The 21370-nt window shown below is 43.7% G+C and overlaps 1 protein-coding gene across 1 annotated transcript in view; it reads left to right on the top strand.

Annotated features, from left to right (window-relative positions):
• The window catches only part of LOC131971301 (membrane-associated guanylate kinase, WW and PDZ domain-containing protein 1-like), a 43047-nt gene extending 21692 nt beyond the window's left edge, over positions 1-21355 (top strand). Inside the window, exons 17-21 of the mRNA XM_059332675.1 lie at positions 4155-4349; positions 5530-5597; positions 6339-6485; positions 9956-10094; positions 16847-21355. Of these exons, the coding sequence (XP_059188658.1) occupies positions 4155-4349; positions 5530-5597; positions 6339-6485; positions 9956-10094; positions 16847-17646 (1349 nt within the window). The 3' untranslated portion in view covers positions 17647-21355. The remainder of the gene's footprint in view (positions 1-4154; positions 4350-5529; positions 5598-6338; positions 6486-9955; positions 10095-16846) is intronic.
• The last annotated feature ends 15 nt before the right edge of the window (positions 21356-21370 follow it).

The following is a 21370-nucleotide window of genomic DNA, read 5'->3' as shown; positions in this document are numbered from 1 at the left end:
TTCACACATCCTTCTATCTGTCAGAGGCTGAGGCCTACATTACCCACAATGCCCCTCTCTCCCTGAGAGGCTGAGGCCTACATTTTTTGCAGCTTGCACATGTGCAGAACGGATCGGGCTGAATGATGCTATGTCATCAGCAAATGCTAGCTGCTCTGTTATCAGGACATAAACTCTGGGTCACAAATCATTTTCTGATATACTTCTACACAGTCAGCTGGTGGAGTCGCCCCCTGCTGGATGTGAGACAGAACTACAGAACAATTCAAACTACGGAAACATTCAAACTACAGAAACATTCAAACTACAGAAAGTTGATCAGCTGATCAGTTTATCTTCAGTCTGTAAAAACAGGAAATCTGTTTCTTCCTCCCTCTCTTCTTATTATCATTCCTCCTCCTCCTCCTCCTCCTCTTCTCTCTCTCTCTCTCCTCTCCTCTCCTCCTCCTCCTCCTCCTCCTCCTTCTCCTCCTCCTCCTATCCTCCCTCCTACTTCTCCTCCTCCTCCGTCTGTATCAGCTCTCAGGAATGTCTGAAATAGTTTCACCTCATTGAAACTATCTACATTGTGTGTGTGTGTGTGTGTGTTTAAAGGAACAGTGTGTTTCTGTTGATCTTTGCAGTCAGTTTATAGACAGAAAAACCTGAAACAGACTGAAAGAAGCAGAAACATTTATTGAGAAATAAAAACTGTGAGGAAGCATCAACTCCCTCACTAGCTGTTGCTTAAACCCTTTTTTTTCCTTTAACAAAAGTACACAGACTCATACACAGTTTTCTGTCTTTCCTTTATTTGGTATAAATGGTTAGATGATAAATTTAGGAGATACAAATTGTTTATTTTGCATAAAGCTCAGTTTAAGTGAAAGTCATAACCTGTCCTTTGAGTCCTTTGTGGAGGCCGTCTTGTGCTGTTGCACAGTGGCGTCCCTAGGCTAAAACATTCGGGCTACGGCCCCAGATGTTTTTTAATTAGCCCCGAATATTCATTTAAAAAAAAAAAAAAACATTTTTTCTTTTATTTATTTTTTTAAATCACATCCTCTAACTACGGTTATCTTATGTTGATGCTTCGATAAAACAGTGTTTTGGGACAGGTTTGAGTAACAATTAATTATTAAAAAGCCACTACTTTGGCTGGCTTTGGCGCACAAGTGGTTAACACCTCCAGGTCGCACGTGACGTCATTCACCCAAAACTTGACAACAGGCAGGCTTGACAACAGCAAGCTGTTCAGCTGAAGTGTAGCAAGATATCATGTCACAAAAAAAGATTTCCATGTTTTTCCCCCCAAAGGTGGTCAGCAATTAAAGAGGTAATGGGAATAGAAATATAATAAATAATATAATAATAAAAAAATGTGCGGGCGGTGCGGGCTGGCAAGCGCGCGCGCACGGAAATATTAACAGGAACGGCAAGCAGTTCGCTTCGTTCGTGAACACTTATTAGGTTGGTTTCTTGCCCCGTATATTCCTCAGTATCCGCCATCCTGTACGTGTTAGTTCACTCAATTCTCCTTCTATCTTCATGGGAACAATCTCCTTGACCCTCACCAGTTTGGTTTAAAGAAGGGCCACTCAACAGAGACTGCGCTTATCGCTGTGACTGAACAACTTCACAAGGCGAAAGCGGCCTCTCTCTCTTCTGTGGTGGTTCTATTTGACCTTTCTGTTGACCATCAGATCCTCATCTCCACCCTTCACCACCTGGGAGTATCTGGCTCTGCCCTCTCTCTACTCAAGTCCTATCTCAAGGACCGCACCTTTTGTGTAACTTGGAGGGGTTCTGTGTCATAACCCTGTCCACTCACCACTGGGGTCCCTCAAGGCTCTGTCCTTGGTCCGCTCCTTTTCTCAGTATACACCCACTCTCTCTGCTCTCTCATCCACTCGCATGGCTTCTCCTATTATAGCTATGCCAATGACACCCAGCTAATCCTTTCATTTCCCCAGTCCGAAACACAGGCAGCAGCATGTATCGCCGCATGTCTGGCCGACATCTCCCAGTGGATGTCCTCACACCACCTCAAACTCAACCTTGGAAAGACTGAGCTACTTTACCTCCCAGGGAAGGGCTCTCCCACCACTGACCAATCAATCAATCAATCAATCAATCAATCAATCAATATCCTTAATTTAACCAGGTAAAATTCATTGAGATTAAAATCTCTTTTTCAAGAATGACCTGGCCAAGAAGGCAGCACCATGATAAAATAAGAACAATCAACCACAATTCTCATAGACCTCCACATCACTGTTCAGAACACAGTGGTTCCCTTCACTGAAACTGCTAAAAACCTTGGTGGGGTGGCTGTGGCTCAATTGGTAGAGTGGTCGTTCACTAATCGGTAGGTTGGTGGTTGGATCCCTCACCATGGCAGCCGACATGTCGAAGTATCCCTGGGCAAGATACTGAACCCCAAATGGCTCCCGATGCTGCGTTCATTGGTGTGTGAATGTGAACTCCCAATGGTGGCAGGTGGCACCAGTGTGCCCTGGTAGCCTCGGCCACCAGTATGAATGTGTATGTGAACGGGTGAATGAGCGCAGTCTCTAGTGTAAAGCGCTTTGGATAAAAGTGCAATATATGTGCAGTCCATTTACCATTTAAAACCTTGGTGTGACTCTCGACAACCAACTGTCCTTCACTGCAAACATCACCGCTACCACCAGATCCTGCAGATTCTTGCTGCATAACATCAGGAAAAATCCTCCCGTTTCTCACTCAGAAGTCAGCTCAGGTCCTGGTCCAGGCGTTGGTCATTTCACGCCTGAACTACTGCAACTCCCTCATGGCAGGTCTGCTTGCCAAAGCCCTCCGACCTCTGCAGCTCATCCAGAATGCAGCTGCTCGGTTGGTTTTCAATCAACACCACTCCTCCCTCCCTCCACTGGTTACCAGTGGCTGATCGCTTCAAGACTCTAGCTCTGGCCTACTCCGCTGCTAATGGTTCAGGCCTAGCTTACATCCAGGATCTGGTCAAACCCTACACTCCTGCCTGTCCTCTCTGCTCTGCATCAGCCAAACAGCTGGAGACTCCCAAACTCAACTCGCCTCAAAACCTCTTCCAGACTTTTCTCTGCTCTGGCTCCCAAATGGTGGAACGAGCTCCCCACCGACATTAGGACCTCAGACAGCCTGTACATCTTCCACCGCAGGCTGAAGACCTTCCTCTTCAACAATACCTTGGCTAAGTCATGGTCGCCTAATTTAAAACAACAAATAAAAAACCCTCTTCTCCTTCGGCATATATTTCTCCTGTAGCTATTGCAGTTGGCTCTTAAAGTTCTGTTCTCACTTGGTTCCTGCGGCCTGAACCACCAGGCTGAATTACTTATTGTAAGTCGCTTTGGACAAAAGCGTCATCCAAATGACATTTAATGTTTGTGTGTGTGTGTGTGTGTGTGTGTGTGTGTGTGTGTGTTGACTCTTTGTTATGTTGAAGGTATTTTAAAGACGTGACTTTAAAGCAGCGTGCTGCTGTTTGTTCTCTGTGGATCCTGTTTACTGTACAGAGTCCGGTTCAGTTGGGTCAGTCCGGGTCAGTCTGTTCTGGGTTGTTTGTTCAGCTTGTTTCTCTGTGTCTCTGAGCTTCAGTTCCTGATCAGCACAAAGACTCAAAGAGCAACAAAAACTAACAAATGCTCCTCCTTTCATGTCAGAATCTTTGAGTTATTATTGAGCTTTATTTCTGAGCAGAGCAGCACCGACCGGAGCTCCTCCTGATGAAACCAGCTGAACTCTGACCTTCTCTGTTCACACAAATAACAAAAAACATCACAGACAGACAGACAGACAGGGAGAGTGTGTGTGTGTGTGTGTGTGTGTGTGTGTGTGTGTGTGTGTGTGTGTGTGAACTTTAAGATTTGAACTGTTTTCTGTCCTTTAATAAACAAACTTTATCTTTCAGAGAGCAAACAGAACAAGAAGTAAAGTTCAGGAACAGAAGCAGGAAAAGCTTCACACACAGTTCTATCGGACATGTTATTGCAGCTCCGGTTTAACTGGTGACTCTAAATTGCCCGTAGGAGTGAATGAGAGCGTGAATGGTTGGAGCGGCTAAAGTTAAAGAATTGATAATAGTTTAATTTGTTCCCCTTGTTGCCATGGTTACTGTAGTGTCATTGACAGCTGTCTGACCCCCCCCCCCCCAGCCTCCTCCCTGATGTCTCACCGCTTTGTCACGGTGCGACGTGGCAGCCCGGCAGCTCGCAGCGGACACATCCAGCCCGGAGACCAGCTGGACGCTGTGGAGGGACGGCCGGTCGGAGGCCTGCAGCATCGAGACCTGGCCCAGATACTCCGCAGGGCCGGGAACACTCTGAGACTCAGCATCACACCACGCCATCGTAAACACTCACACACACACACACACACACACACACACACACACACACACACACACACACACACTGAGACTCAGCATCAAAACTTGAACATCTGTGGCATTGTGCTGTGTGATAAAACTGCACATTTAGGCTACGTTTACACGAGGACGGTCTGAACAGAAGACGCAAAAGTGGCGTCGCGTCTTCACTTTTTATTCCTTGTTTAGACGAGCATTTTCGGGAGGAAATCTGCGTGCATACGGTGACGCAAAAGTGTGTGAAATTCGATTGTATGCATGCCAGGCGGCATCACTTAAAGCGATAAGAGCATCTTTGGGCATGCAGAAGTTTTCATGCCACACATTTTCATCAGCTACTCCTTCCACAAAGTTATCCACCATCCACTAGATCTCCCAGGTCTCGTTCACAGCCGTCTGGCTCGCCTCCGACAAATTGCTGCATCCAAAATGTGATAGAGGTAATTACAGATCCTTCTCTGTTCAGTAATACTATCTGTACATATCCTGTACATTTGGTGGAAAGACTCCTGTAAGTTTATTAGAGCTGCCAGAGCAGCTTGAAGGTCCGACGCATGGAAATAATCCCACGTTTGTTTATTTTCCTGTACTGGAGCATGTATGTGACGTAAACACATACGTGACGTGAGCAGATCTGAGCAGAGTTTTGCGTCTTGGCTGTGTAGACGGACACGCTACGGCGGAGCGTATTTAACTTTTCCACTTTGGAAGGTGGTTTCAGATTTTTGCGTTTTTAAGCCCCAAAAATGCCGTCACCGTCTAAACGAAATGCACTTCCGATAAAATATTTTGTTGTTTTTACCCGCAATCGTCCTCGTGTAAACGGGGCCTTAGAGTGTCCTTTTTTTGTAGCCAGCACACCTGGTCAATAAACATGCTGTCTAATCAGCATCTTGATATGCCACACCTGTGAGGTGAGATGGATTATCTCAGCTCACTATCACAGATTTAGACAATATTTGAGAGACATGGTTATTTTGAGTATATAGAAAAAGTTTTAGATCTTTGAGTTCAGAAAACGTTGTGTGAAAAGTGTTGCATTTCCATCTGTCAGCTGACTCAAACTATATAAACTTTATGCAAATGAAGCACAATGACATCATCAATATGCAGATAAGCTTCATGAACACGAGTTCTGATGTTTGTTTGTGTTTGTGTATCAGACTCGTCAGACGGAGCCGACCTCGACATCGACGGAAGGCTGATCAAAGGATCAAGAGCCAGGTCAAAGGTCAGTCAGAGCAAACAGCCGTACAGGAAGAGAGTAAACAGCTGTACAGTCAGAAAGTAAACAGCTGTGCAGTCAGAGCAAACAGCCATACAGTCAGAGAGTAAACAGACATACAGTCAGAGTAAACAGCTGTACAGTCAAAGCAAACAGCCATAAAGTCAGAGAGTAAACAGCCATACAGTCAGAGAGTAAACAGCCGTACAGTCAGAGTGAACAGCCGTACAGTCAAAGCAAACAGCCATACAGTCAGAGAGTAAACAGCCATACAGTCAGAGTAAACAGCCATACAGTCAGAGAGTAAACAGCCGTAGAGTCAGAGTAAACAGCCATACAGTCAGAGTAAACAGTCGTACAGTCAGAGTAAACAGCCGTAAGTCAGAGTAAACAGCCGTACAGTCAGAGTAAACAGTCATAAAGTCAAAGTAGACAGCCGTACAGTCAGAGAGTAAACTGTCTGTCTTTCTCTCCCTGCCTGCCTGTCTCTCTCTCCCTGCCCATCTGTCTCTCTCCCTGCCTGTCTGCCTGCCTGTCTCTCTCTCTCCCTCTCTGTCTCTCTCTCCCTGCCTGTCTCTCTCCCTGCCTGCCTGTCTCTCTCTCCCTGCCCATCTGTCTCTCTCCCTGCCTGCCTGTCTCTCTTTCCCTCCCTGTCTCTCTCTCCCGCCGTCTGTCTCTCTCTCCCTCCCTGCCTGTCTCTCTCCCTCCCTGCCTGTCTCTCTCTCTCCCTGCCTGTCTGTCTCTCAGGATGAGTCGAGGTTCTACAGTGTGGATCTGGAGCGTGGGCCGACAGGTTTTGGTTTTTCTTTGCGCGGTGGCAGCGAGTACAACATGGGACTGTACGTCCTGGGTCTGATGGAGGGGGGGCCAGCCCAGCGCAGCAACAAGATCCAGGTCCACGCACACACACACACACACACACACACATACACACACACACACACACACACACACACACACACGCACACACACACAATCTCTTTATTAATTCATGACTTCCAGAATCTCACTTTGTGTCTGAGCATCAAACTTTCATCATCAGCTGCTCCACAAGAGCTGCAGCTCCCCCTGCAGGCCGCACAGCTCATTACAATCATATCATATATAATAAATATTATATAGAAGAAACAGATCGGCCCAGGAATTTCACTAATTATTCACTTTTTGTAACATTTAAATATAAATATTGCAAGGGTAAATAAGAATATGCTATTAACATTAAATGTTGCTAATAAACTTAATACATACATTTTATAAAATAAATAAGAAAATTTAAAGGAAAATTAAATAGAAAAATAATACAAAGGTACATTTTATAAAAGCAAATTAAAATGTGTCAAATGTTAGTTTATGCCAACATTTACTTATTTTTCTTTATATTGTGTATATTTTACATTAAATGGCAATTTTTACAGCCGTTTTGCGGACTGCAACAAGAACTAGAAAATTTCCTCTGGGGAAATTCTGAAAGGGCCACGGGGGCTACTGCCGGTGTGTGTACACTATAATGAGATTCTTCAGAGATTTCAAGCAATTAATACTTGTAAAGTTATGATACTATATTATATACACCTACAACAACATTCCTTTTCAAGTATTTATTTATACAGCACAGCAACCTATGCCTTTTAACCTCAAAATGTGTGTGTGTGTGTGTGTGTGTGTGTGAGACATGGTTATCTGGAGGAGTGTGCGCACTTGCGCATTTGTGTGTGTGTGTGTGTGTGTGTGTGTGTGTGTAACTAAAATCACATAAAGTTACCTGTGTGTGTGTGTGTGTGTGTGTGTGTGTGTGTGTGTGTGTGTGTGTGTGTGTGAAGCATGTGTATGAAGCATGTGTATCTGGAGTGTGCTTGCTTACATGCGAGTGTGCGCGCTTGCGTGTGTGAATCTGTAACTGTAATCAGTAAGATCCTTTGATTCTTTGATGTAAGAGATACATCAGAGGATCAAAGGCTTTGTCGACCAATCAGAGCAGAGCAATCAACAGAATAAACTGCAGCTGTAGAATGTTCGGCACAGTGACAGCAGCTAGTGGTGGACAGACTGGAATTATACTGTAATACCTATCACTTATCTGACTTCACTTTGAGCGTCCTGAGTTCTTCCTGAACAACTACATATGTTTTTTGTGAAGAAAAATGAAGAAATAGCTTTGTAAGAGCGATCTGAAAAACTGTTAAATATGCTTTTCTGCAGAAATCTTCCTGCGTTTTTAATATGGAAGTCGATGGGGCTGTTGGTGCGTGTTGGTGCTTCACCCTGAGTAGGGACCAGTGCTCGGTGCGATTGCCCCGTGGCCCTAAATAGTTTTTAATAAATGAATAATCACTGTAAGCTGGTTGAAAACTTGAAATATTAAAGTAATTTATATATATATGGAGTAAGACCGCTGTCAAAAAGATGTGTCCATGTTATAAGCATTCGTATTTGTAATGATAAACATTTGTGTGTAAATAAAAAAGTTGTACCCAAGATTCTGCTGTAACACGAGTCTGATAAATTATTAGGGTTAGGATTGTTTTTATGTGAGTATGAATCTAAAAGCTGCGAGTGCAGTCTTGTGAATACAACTCTAATTTCTACGACTACGAGTCTTCACTGTGAACACGAATTGAAGTTTGTGGGTAGGAGTCGAAAAACTGTTGAAATGACGTCACAGGCAGGTCACAGGCAGGTCACAGGGGAAAGCAATCGAACCCCGAAAAATGCGCCGAAGGATGGCTGACAACATGGACACCGTCGGGGAAGCATCATCATCATCATCACAGGTAAAGTAAATAACACATCCAACATTTATTTATTTTTATTTAGTTGTTTATTTCATGAAATTGTACTGTTTTAAATAATATGAAGTTTATGGACGTTAAGACATTCTGCTTTAGCTTACAAGCTAACCACATGTCAGTTACTGCTTGTGTAACCAAACAATAGAATTAGTCAGAGTCCTGACAGCAGTTTACTATCAATCCAGAATTTATTTATTATATACGTGTATATCTGAGATCAGACACACAAGTGTGGTTTGCATGGGTCCAGACTAGTAATATTAATTAATAATTTAATAATTGATATTTGTTGTATTAAAATGTTAACAAAATAATTTTGTATTTTTAGCAAAATAATGTATGCCAATCATTAGCATGCAAGTTAATACAACAAATATCAATTATTAAATTATTAATTAATATTACTAGTCTGGACCCATGCAAACCACACTTGTGTGTCTGATCTCAGATATACACGTATATAATAAATAAATTCTGGATTGACAGTAAACTGCTGTCAGGACTCTGACTAATTCTATTGTTTGGTTACACAAGCAGTAACTGACATGTGGTTAGCTTGTAAGCTAAAGCAGAATGTCTTAACGTCCATAAACTTCATATTATTTAAAACAGTACAATTTCATGAAATAAACAACTAAATAAAAATAAATAAATGTTGGATGTGTTATTTACTTTACCTGTGATGATGATGATGATGCTTCCCTGACGGTGTCCATGTTGTCAGCCATCCTTCGGCGCATTTTTCGGGGTTCGATTGCTTTCCCCTGTGACCTGCCTGTGACCTGCCTGTGACGTCATTTCAACAGTTTTTCGACTCCTACCCACAAACTTCAATTTGTGTTCACAGTGAAGACTCGTAGTCGTAGAAATTAGAGTTGTATTCACAAGACTTTGCACTCACAGCTTTTAGATTCATACTCACATAAAAACAATCCTAACCCTAATAATTTATCAGACTCATGTGTGTGACAGCAGAATTTTGGGTACAACTTTTTTATTTACACACAAATGTTTATCATTACAAATACGAATGCTTATAACATGGACACATCTTTTTGACAGCGGTCTTACTCCATATATATAGGCCTTTTGCCTCAGTTCAGGTCTGTTTTAATGCAGTTCGTGTGTCTGTTATAGAACTCAGCCTGAAAACTCTATTTAATAGTGTAGTCAGAGGCGGCTGTGGCTCAGTTGGTAGAGTGGTCACCCATTGTTCGGATGGTTAGTGGTTCGATCCCTGACCATGGAAGCCTACATGCCGAAGTATCCTTGAGCAAGATACTTAACCCCAAAATTGCTCCTTATGCTCCGTTCATCGGTGTGTGAATTAATTCTCAATGGTGGCAAGTGGCACTGTTTAGGATAGCCTCTGCCACCAGTATGAATGTGTTAGTGAACGGGTGAATGAGCGCAGTCTGTAGTGTTAAGCGATTTGAGTGGTCGTAAAGCGATTTGAGTGGTCGCAAAGCGACTAGAAAAGCGCTATATAAGTGCAGGTCCATTTACCATTTACCATTCCATGTAATCAAAGAGATAAATAAATAAAAAGTAGTTGTATATTCATAAATGTTGCAGGTGTCTGACCAGCTGGTGGAGATAAATGGAGACAGTACGTCGGGGATGACTCACAGTCAGGCTGTGGAGCAGATCAGGAGAGGAGGACACCGCATACACCTGGTCCTCAAGAAGGGAAACGGATATGTACCAGACTACGGTGAGTCCACCTGAGACACACCTGAGACACATGTGACACACACCTGACAACAAACACCTGAGATACAAACTTGAGACACACCTGAGACACACCTGACAACACACACCTGCCAACATACACCTACCAACAACACACATCTGAGACACATCTGAGACACACATCTGAGACACACATCTGAGACACACACCTGACAACACACATCTGAGACACATCTGAGACACACATCTTAGACACACACCTGACAACACACCTGACAACACACCTGACGACACACACCTGAGCCACACCTGACAACACACACCTGTGACACAAACCTGACACGCACCTGAGACACACCTGACAACACACACCTGAGACACAAAACTGACACACACCTGAGACACACCTGATAACACACAGCTCTGGATTCTCCTGACTTTGACCTTTTACTTCCTGCTTTTTACCTCCTGTCCTCCTGTCCGCCTGTCGTCCTCCTGTCTGTCCTCCTCCTGTCCTCCTGTCTGTCCTCCTCCTGTCTTCCTGTCTGTCTCCTCCTGTCTGTCCTCCTCCTGACTGTCCTCAGTGGAGCTGTCCAGCCTGTCTCTGTGCATGACGAACTCCAAACAGGGCGAGCCGTGTTTCTACGTGATTGGACGCACGGAGAACTCGCGGTCTGTAACTTCCTGTTCTGCTCGCACTCTCTTTCATTTCCTCTCACTTTTTCACTTTTTCATTTTTCCTGAAGTCATTATTATAATTATTATTATTGTTGCTATTATTACTATTTTATATATTATTATTATTATTTCTATTATTATATACATTATTAGCATATTAAAAATATTGACATTTTTAGTAAATAATGTTAACATGATTCCTTTAAAAAAAAATAATTCAGAAGATCAAATAAAAATACAAGATGCTTTGCTACAAGCAGAGAATGCAGGAGCAACTAAGGATTTGGCAAATGAAGATTCATTTTGGTGGAGTGTATTTGCATTTCTGGAAACCCCTTCTGCATCCTCAGCAGGTATCTCAGGGTCACTGGTGCTTCTCCCCTTGACCTGTACATCTCTCCTAAGAAGGGCAGCAAAAGCTGAGTTAGCCTTCACCTGCAGAAGGGGTCCAGCTACGACTCTTTGACAGCCACAACCACCTAGAACTGGTCTCGGCTGCTGTTGCTATTTCCCTGGTGGCCTTCCACAGTTGTTTAGGATCCAGCCCAAACTTTCGCAGGAAATAGCGCATCGACGTTGCGGGGAAACCCCGAAAGCCAACCTCAATTGGAAATAAGGTGGCGTGCCATCCTGAGAGAACAGCCTCTCCAATCAGGTGCTGGTACTTAGCCTCTTTCAAATGGTGTGATATGGCTAATCTGTCTTCCCAGGGCACTGTTAATTCAACTATGACAATGGTTTTTCGAACTTCTTGAAAGAAGGATTATATCCGGTTGGAGCGTGGTTGCCACCACCTCTTGACGAAAGACCAGCTTCCTCTTTAGGTCCACACGCAGCTCCCAATCTGTTGCTTGATGCAGAATGGATGATGGGTTGTTAGGACTTTTTGCCTTGGGAGCCTTACCTACCCTCTGCTTGGAAGGTTGTGAATCTGGGTGGTGGTGCCGGCTGTTTGTTGGCAATAACTCCCTGCTACTCAGTCCACTTGGCAACCTCTGTGAGGACTTTGGCGTGTCTCCACCTATAACGGCTGTCTGCAAGAGCCCTTGGATAGCTAGACAGTATGTGGTTCAGGGTGCAAAAACTGGTGCCACATTGACTGCAGGATGAATCCTTCACCTTGCCCCAAATCTTCAAGTTACTTGGGGTGGGTAAGAGATCAGCCACAGCATGCAGCTGGAAGGTCAACTTGCCTTGGTCTGTACCCCAGAGCTCCTTCCACAACAGCGGACTCTCGAGAACTCCTCCCACTGCATCCAGCGGGACTGGGAGGCTAGCCCTACCGCTTTAATATGGCGGTCTTCTTCTGCAGTCGCCCGACCCTTTGCACCACCAGCTCATTCTTCCTTGTGCATTGGCTTTTGCCCAGCTCTTGGTGCTGTAGTTGCCAAGGCCCAGGTGTCCCTGACACACTGTGCGGATGATTTCTTGGTGCCTCTAATAAGTTTCTGCCTCCTTCACTGCTTCCAGAGGATTCCATTTTCTGCCACAGCTGATGGTGTTACTTTCGTGACAAACTTTCTTGTCCTTGGACAGTAGGTGTGTACAAGCTGCCCTTGCCTTGGTTGCCTTGAATTCCTCAATGATGGAGGACAATGGTAGCTGGAGCTTTGATGATTTGATGATGCCGTGCTGGAAGAACCACACCATGCTGGGAGAACCACACTGTGAACCTGCCCAGCAGCAACTATCGTTGATTTTCCTCAGCTTTTTTAAATCAAAATCTGTTTATTGAAGGATTTTCAGTTGAACAAAAGTGCAATGCTGAATGGTAATTACAAAGACATGGGGTAGACATGAGTACAACAATTAGCACCAATGTGTCCAGATAGATATGAATTGGGTAATATAACTTAAAGAGAAACAAAACACAGAAAACAAACAAACAGAAAACAAACAAAAAAACAAACAAATGTAACGATTTACCGAAAAGAAGGAAATAAAATCTTCATATGTAAAATAACCCCTCCCTAGTCACTGCCAATACACTACAATAATATGAGCACATTGCCACATCTAAAGCCTGCGCTAAAAATAAGCAGAGTACTTAGCTTTGCTAAGCTGCACCTAATGGCAGTATTCACAGAGTGTGGAACGCATTAAGAAAAGGACCCCACGTTTTCTGAAATCTCCCACTTGATTGCTTTAGCGAGTATCTAACCTTCTCCAATTTTAAGCAGGACATGATTTCTTCTAGCCATTGTGCATGAGTTGGAGAGGAGGCATCTCTCCACCTGAGCAGGATCAGTCGTCTCCTCAGCCTTTTTAGTTGGGCTGTAGTCTCATTGAGATTCCCACTGTCCTTCAGGATGTTACCTCTTCCCAAATCACTGGATTCCTTGTTCCTAGATGGTTGGGATCTCTGACCCCTGGATACTAAAGGTATTCTCGGAAAGTTTCCCCTTTTTCCTGGATTTCCCGGGCTTGAACTGCATGCGTGCCCAGGTGGCCATCTTATCCAGTGAGCTCAGAACCCATCGTGTCTCCTGAACAGATGGGGTCATCACAGTGATGTCATCCATGAAGGCCCTACAGGCCAGATGCCTTGTCCCGTCGTCTGCCCGCTTTGAGTAGCAGGTTCATGGCAGCCACAAATAACGCGACGGAAATTGTGCATCCTGCCATGATCCCCTTTTCAAGCCTCTGCCATTTGGTGGTAAATCTTGCACGCTAAACCTCATCTGCAGCGAGTCCATATGTGACATCACCAGCTTGACAACATCAATCAATCAATCAATCAATCAATCAATCAATCAATCAATCAATCAATCAATCAATCAATCAATCAATCAATCAATCAATCAATCAATCAATCAATCAATCAATCAATCAAAATTACTTTATTCATCACTAAGAGGAAATTCAGTTAGTCTGGTAGAATCTCTTGAAGAATGAGACAGCCTGATGGCTGTAGGAGTGAAGGATCTTTTGTATCTCTCCGTCCTGCAACGGAGAGAGAGGAGCCGTCCACTTCTGTTTTTTTGGTCCATAAAGGTTTTGTGTAGTGGATGATCTGGGTATTTCAGGATGGCCTCGAACATCTTGACAGTGCATCTCTCCACCACCTCCTCCAGTGTGTCCAACCTGGCTCCAACCACAGAACCAGCTTTTTTGACCAGTCTGTCCAACCGCCTTGCATCTCTGTGTCTGATGCTGCCTCCCCAGCAGACTGCAGCATAAAACAACACACTTGCCACCACAGACTGATAAAACATCTGCAGCATCTTACTACAGATGTCCAGAGATCAGAGCTTCCTTAAGAAAAAGAGGCGGCTCTGCCCCTTTTTATAGAGAGCGTCAGTGTTTAGGGACCAGTCCAACTTATTATACAGGTATACACCTAGATACCTATAACTTGGCACCACCTCGATGTCCACCTCACAGGTATTCACTGGCAGAAGAGGGGACTTGAGCCTGCGGAAATCTATGATCATTTCCTTAGTCTTTGAGGTGTTCAGTAGGAGATAGTTCTTGTGAGTCCAGTCACTGAAGGCTTTTATCAGATCCCTATATTCCGATTCCTGTCCATTCGTGATACACGCCACAATAGCAGTGTCGTCGGAGTACTTCTGGATGTGGCAGGACTCAGAGTTGTATTTGAAGTCCGCTGCATACAGTGTGAACAGGAATGGAGCCCTGTAACAGTCCCTTGTGGAGCCCCTGTGCTGCTCATTAATGTCCCAGAAACACAGTTCCCCAACCTGACATACTGTGGTCTTCCTGTCAGGTAATCTGTGATCCAGGAGATGAAGGAAAGATCCACTCCCATCTCTGTGAGCTTGTTTTTAAGTATGTTGAGTTGGATGGTGTTGAATGCACTTGAAAAATCTGGTGCTTATGATTCTCACATAAGCACCAGTTTCCTCCAGATGAGCAAGGGCACGGTGAAGCATGTAGAGGACAGCATCATTCACTCCGATGTGTTGTTTGTATGCAAACTGCAGGGGGTCGAGTTTGTCTTTGACGTCAGCTCTCAGTAGGCGTAGAATCAGCCGCTCCAAGGTCTTCATGATGTGAGAAGTGAGGGCTCCTGGTCTGTAGTCATTAAGTTCCGCTGGACATTTTATTTTTGGTACCAACACAACACAGGAAATCTTCCACAGTGCCGGCACTCGCCCCAACTTTAGACTGGGGTTGAAGATCTTGTGGAGAGGTTGACACAATTGGGCAGGAAGACTTCCGGATGACGGTGTAGCAGTGAGGACGTCGGCTTCAGGTCTCCCCACCCCATTTGCCAAATTTCCTACTTAAACATCTGACTTTCTTTTCCAAAACTGTCACAGTGCGTTATAAAGTCATTTTGACACTTTTAACACCAAAATGAGCAATTCTAAACACAGGAAGAGTAGCATACAAGCTCCAGTCACAACACGAGCCGGCACTAGCATAGCTAGCAAGCTCTCAGCCATGGCGGCCAAGGCTAATGTTGATAGCGAAGTTGCTAACGCTAGCTTACCTGTCCGAGAAGATGCTACTGACACCATCTCCATGTCGCAACTGATGGCCGAGCTAGCGAAGCAGAGAGCCGGTTTGAAGGATGATGTTTCTGGGCTGATTCAAGAGTCTTTAAAGCCACTTCAGACAGCCATCTCTGAGACACAGTCGTTCGTTTCAGACCCGCCTTACAGCCACGGAAGTCGCCGGGGAGAACTTTGAACGACTGACCTCAGCCTCAGCCGTAAATAATTCTCTCCAAGCCCAGAATCAAGCACTGTGGGACCGCGTAGACGACATGGAAAATAGATCACGCAGATCCAACTTGAGGATAGTGAATATCCCGGAGGGCAGCGAAAACGATAAAGACCCAGTTAAGTTCTTCAGCACTTCTGAGCTTAGCTCACTACGCGCTTCCTTTCCTCCTGCTGTGCCCGCAGGTCTTGGTGCAGTTCAACAATCTGCCATTGTCTCCTGCTGCTCCATCCTTTCAGGATGTTGTCCAGGATGATGCAGAGGTCTTCATCCAGTTGCGTCCATCGGCTGTCTGCGGCTGAGGGCAAATTCAACCGTGGCTTCTTCTGCAAGCTCTCCAAGCCTCGGACTTCATGGCTTCTCCTTGTGCTCTGAGAAGGTTCAGCGAGAAGGTCCAGAGTACTGTGATGTGCCTCCTGACCCCGGTCCTCCATCAACTGACTAGCAGAGCTAATAAACTCGGAGATACTCTCTGGGTAGTATTAGATGCTTTGCGCTGCTTCAACTGCTCCTTGCATTTGGATTTGCCTTGGTGAATTCTCACACTGCGCTTGTTTTTGAATAAACCAGTGCAGATGGAGCATCTTCTGTTTGATTCACCTTGCCGTCTTGCCGCATCCAACTTCGTAGTCCTTATATCGTTGTCCGGGTCCTTTTCCGTGTGATCTGTTCTCGACAGCAGATTATCCTCCCCCCCTCCTCGGTCTGCCTGGGGGTAACTATATATTATTAATATTGATTCAAATATATAAATGAGTCAATAAAAATGTAAATTGATATAAAGATATATAAATTAGTTAACCTAATTCAATAAAATAATGAATACGTTTTTATTTTAAAATGATGTTTTTTTATTTATTATATATTTTGTTAACGTTATTGCAGACATTATTATGATATTAAAAATAGTAAATATATGGAGGGTAAATATTAATATTAATGTGTTACAAATGTTAAATGTTGAAGATACGGTGGAAACTTGTTATTAACGTGACTTAAAAAACTTAATTTTATTAAAAATTTGTAACATAATATAAAATCAATATATATAAAATAAAAAATGTAAATAATTTCCAAAATGAAATAGAAAAGCAAAAAATACTATTATAATATACATTAAAAATATCAATACCAAATGTATTCCATGCACAGTATTTAACAGTAGGCAAATATTATTAAAAGTATGAACAAATACATAAACATACATAAATAAACATGTCATTATGGACATATGGATGATATAATCTATACACATTAATAACTTAATTAAAGTAATAATTTAATAAATTAAAAGCTAAATAAGTTAATACATAGATAAATGAATAACTAAATAAATGAATAAGTGAATGTTTGTCGCAGCGCCTCCTACTGGCACCTCCTCATGTCTCCTCTCTCTCTTCTCTTCAGGCCCTGAGGAAGGAGTTCTCTCCCCCTCCTCCTCCTCCCACACAGAGGAGGTGACTACCACCTCCCTCAGCCAGCACCGAGGAGCAGGAGGCGCTACAGCAGGAGGAGGAGGAGGAGGAGGAGGAGAGAAGAAGAGGAGGACCAGGAGAGAGGGAGAAACCAAACGAAGAACAGGAGGAGGAGGAGGAGCAGGGCCTCCTGATCTGGACCTGGACGTGGTGGAGGAGGAGGCACGGCTGGAGGAGGAGGAGGAGGAGGAGGAGGAGAGGAGGAGGAGTCAGACTGTCAGGCACAAGGAGAGGAGAGAGGAGCAGAGGGAGCAGGGGAGGAGGAGCAGGAGCTTCCCCAGGACCAGAGCTCCATCCTGGGACACGCTGCTGCTGCAGGAGGGGGCGGAGCTCCAGGAAAGGAGGAGGAGCGAGGCGAGGAGCAGGAGGAGGGCACTCCACGCTGACAGAGAGGAGGAGCAGCAGGGGGAGCAGCAGCAGGAGGAAGAGCAGGAGAAGGAGAGGAGGAGCATTGCTGGCCACCATGCAAAGCATTCTGGGAGCTCGGGCACGGCATTCTCCTTCCTGATGCCACGGGACGACGACGTACAGCGCCCTCTGTCCGACAGCGAATCAGCAGCCAGCTTCTCAGAGGTCAGCCTATCAGCAGCCAGCATCGACACGGAGGCTCCTGATTGGAGGAGAGGTGATGCCGCGGGGGCGTGGCTAATGCCGAGCCCCCAGAGACTCACGCAGGTTCTGATTGGCAGCCGGCTCAGTGGGCGGGGCCTGAGGGGCGGGCTCTCTCTCTGATTGGCTGCAGCAAATCTTTCTGTTTTTTTTTATTGGCTACTTGTAAGGGCTTTCTGATTGGCCAGCAGAGAGAAGACCTGCCAGCAGAGCGCTGGCTCTGATTGGAGGAGGAAAGACTTGTTTTTGATTGGCTGGTGGGATGCCATCGTTATTTGCCCATCATGCCTCAGTGCACACACACACACACACACACACACACACACAAACTTACTTTCCTCCTCTTGCTCCTCCTCCTCCTCTCCTGCTCCTCCTCCTCCTCCTCCTGCTCCTCCTCTCCTCCTCCTCTCCTCCTCTCCTCCTCCTGCTCCTCCTCCTGCTCCTCCTCCTTGAGATCTTGTATGCAAACATTAGACTTCAGTCTTGTGTCTTTCTGTAGCATGTGAAAATCAACGGAATGATTTTTTTATTTTTATAAGATCCACATGTAACAATTGTTATTATTATTATTAGTATTATTATTAGAGATGAATAGACCAGAGACGATCTGTTTGCCTGCTTGCTTGTAAAAAAAAAGAAAAAAACTTGATGCAACAGAGCCATAAAACACACACACACACATACACACACACACACGCACACACACACAGACAGGCTTATGACATCACTGGGGGAGGACGCTGCAGCTCTGATCAGAAACTAAAAGTGCCTCATTTAATTTCAGCCTTCGACCTGCAGACAGACTCTCTCAGACTCTCTGAAACTCTCTCAGACTCTCTGAAACTCTCTCAGACTATCTGAAACTCTCTCAGACTATCTGAAACTCTCAGATTCTCTGAAACTCTCTCAGACACTCCATGACTCTCTCAGACTCTCCCTAACTCTCTGAGACTCTCTTAGACTCTCTCAGATTTTCAGACTCTCAGACTCTCTCAGCCTCGACGTTCATGTCGTTGTTTAAATTATCCATTGGTCCTACCATCAGAACACCGATAACAATAACGAGGTGATCTAAGAGTCCAAAGTGAAGAAACTTGATCGATGGTTTCAGATTCATATCAGTTCTTCTTCTTCAGATATGATTTATATTTTTATGTTTCCCAGCAGATCAGAGACTCTCACTTATTTGAGAAATGTTCTGGGTCGTCTGTTATTTTAACGTAACGAAACATTTTGAATCAATTTTAAGTTGAAGTATCTGATCAGACTGTGAGCAGATAATCAATATCAGGACTGATCAGGATTCTGCTTATTCTTCTGTCAATTATTGTAGTTTTTAACGTCAGATTGTTTCTTTTAATGCACTGAAATAAAATGTAGCATGTAAACATCTCATCCTCCATCACTTCCTGTCTGCAATCACACTACAACTCCCAGGCACCCCTACTCCCTTTAGCCCCGCCCCCTCAGCCTGCTCCATTTAGCCCCGCCCCCTCAGCCTGCTCCCTAAGGGCATTCTGGATCTTTCTTCTTCTTCTATGCATTTTATAAAAGACTCTAATAACGCTCGAATAAAGATGGTCCCAATATTCAGGTTCTGGTCTGAGACGACCAGGAAGAACTCAAAACTTTCATCATGGGATCAGCTGTCAGACAGCAGGAGGAACACCACAAGAATGCCACGGATTAAAAGTCATGGAGGAACGTCACAGAATTCGACTGAAGTTTTGGTTTATTAAAGTCCAGCAGTCGACTGGAACACAAAGCAGCTTGTTGTTCATATAAAATCATGTTTGTCTGACTGAAAAATGCTCTGAGCTAACCGTTAGCACGATATCTCGCCAGCAGCCTCATTCAACAAAAACACTAAAGAAAAGTTTGTTTTCTTTCTGATTTCTTCATTTCAAATGCACAGTTAGTTTTCTCACAGTTGCAAAGCTTCACTCTGCTGCACCAGACTCCATCCAGGAAACCCTTGTTTTAACAGAAAACCATTGTTTTAAAAGAAAATTATTGTTCCATTTCATCCCTCTGGATGACTTCATCTTGTGCATGTACAGGTCAAGCAGTTATACCAACAAAGTCACCTGTGACCCCCTGATGACCCCTGGATAGGTTTTATCTTCCGGTCATCCAGGATTTTATAGAACCGTACTTACATACTTAACTTTCGTTTTAACAGCAGTGTTCTTGTTTTCTGACAAAGCATCAGTTTAGAATCATGTTGGAGTTTTTTCAGCTCTTTTAGATCCGTTTATTCACATTAAATCACAGATATATCTCTTCATTTGCTTCAGACTGATGTTGGAGCTGTGTGGGAGGAAACTTAATGTGTTTTGTGTGAAGAGACTGAAGATAAACATCCACTTTGTTTTCATGTCAGTGTGTTAAAGTGCAGAGCTGGTTGTTGTTAGCTTAGCTTAGCATTAAGACTGGATGCAGAGGGAAACTGCTAGCAGCCCACAGCTAGCCTGGCTCCGTCCAAAAACGTAAAACATGCTAACTGTTTCCCCCTGTTTCCAGTGTTTATGCTAAGCTAGGCTAACCTCATCCTGACTGTTGAACTGTTGCTGGAAAATGCTAACGCTAGCTGTGTTAGCTGTTAGCAGTTAGCTATAACTTCCTCTCACAGTTAATGACCTCAGAACATTCAGTCACATGACTTCAGTTTAAACTGAATTATGAAATATTATTTATTACTTCACCTTCCTGAACTTTAACAGGTGAAGTTTTTACACCTCAAGCCTTCAGCAATAAAAGCCAGAAACAAACATTAGTCTTCTGAGAAAAAGGAGGTCTTTTATTTTGAAAAGCTCAGAGAACAGATGTTTTTCCTTCCTGTTTGAAACTTTATTGATGTCACAACCAGCTCTCTCTCTCTCTCTCTCTCTCTCTCTCTCACACACACACACACACACACACACACACACACACACACACTTCATCAGTCCCAGGGCTTGCAGTTAAGTATCATCTCAGAAATGTCAACAAACTACCTTTTATTTTTTTATGTCAGAAGTCACATTTTTAGTTATTAAACTAAATTTACAGAAATACTTTGAACCAAAAATAAAACATATGAGACGCTGAAAGATTTTGATCTATTTTTCTTCCATGTTTTCTTTCAGACCAGTGGAAATAAAAAACACATTAAGGTGTTTTTATTATTTATTTTGCCTGTTTGTGTCTGCAGATTTATCCTAAATTCACCAAAAAATGGTAATAAATAATTCCTCAATTATATATTAAAAAATAACTAGCCCTCTCAAAATCAAATAATGTAAAATAAAAGTCTTAATGTATTGTTGGATAAATAATAAAGGTTGAAATATTAAAAATGTGTCAGATTTCAGCCAGTCAGCTCACAGTAAGCAGTCCATTCACACACACACACACACACACACACACACACACACACACACACACAGACACACCTTGCCTCCCCACCCCCAATACTCAGAGTGCTCAGTGCTGCCCCCGGCTGGTCACTCTGTGAACTGCAGCAGATGTTAAATTATTAATCCAAAAACTTTAATTAATATTCTGACGAAGAAACTCCTTTCGATTCATCATGTTTGCATGAAAATCGACATTTGAGTAGAATTATTTAATATGAAACAAGAATTAAAAACATCCAGAGGTGTGATTTGTTGCTCAGCAACAGACAGGAAGTGGCTCTGTCAGATAATTGATGACTCATTATGTACAGATTTATAAAGTGATGATTGCTTTGTGATGCAGCTAACAGAGAATTTAATAAATGACTTGCAGATGTTCTGAGATGATCCATGACTTCAGTTATTATCAGATATAAATAAAAGTTTTATTCAGCTCCTGTTTCCTGTTT

Source organism: Centropristis striata, chromosome 5 (assembly GCF_030273125.1).
Source record: "Centropristis striata isolate RG_2023a ecotype Rhode Island chromosome 5, C.striata_1.0, whole genome shotgun sequence".
Lineage (NCBI taxonomy): Eukaryota > Metazoa > Chordata > Actinopteri > Perciformes > Serranidae > Centropristis > Centropristis striata.
Note: the sequence above shows the minus strand (reverse complement) of the source record. Positions and strands in the feature narration are given on the sequence as shown.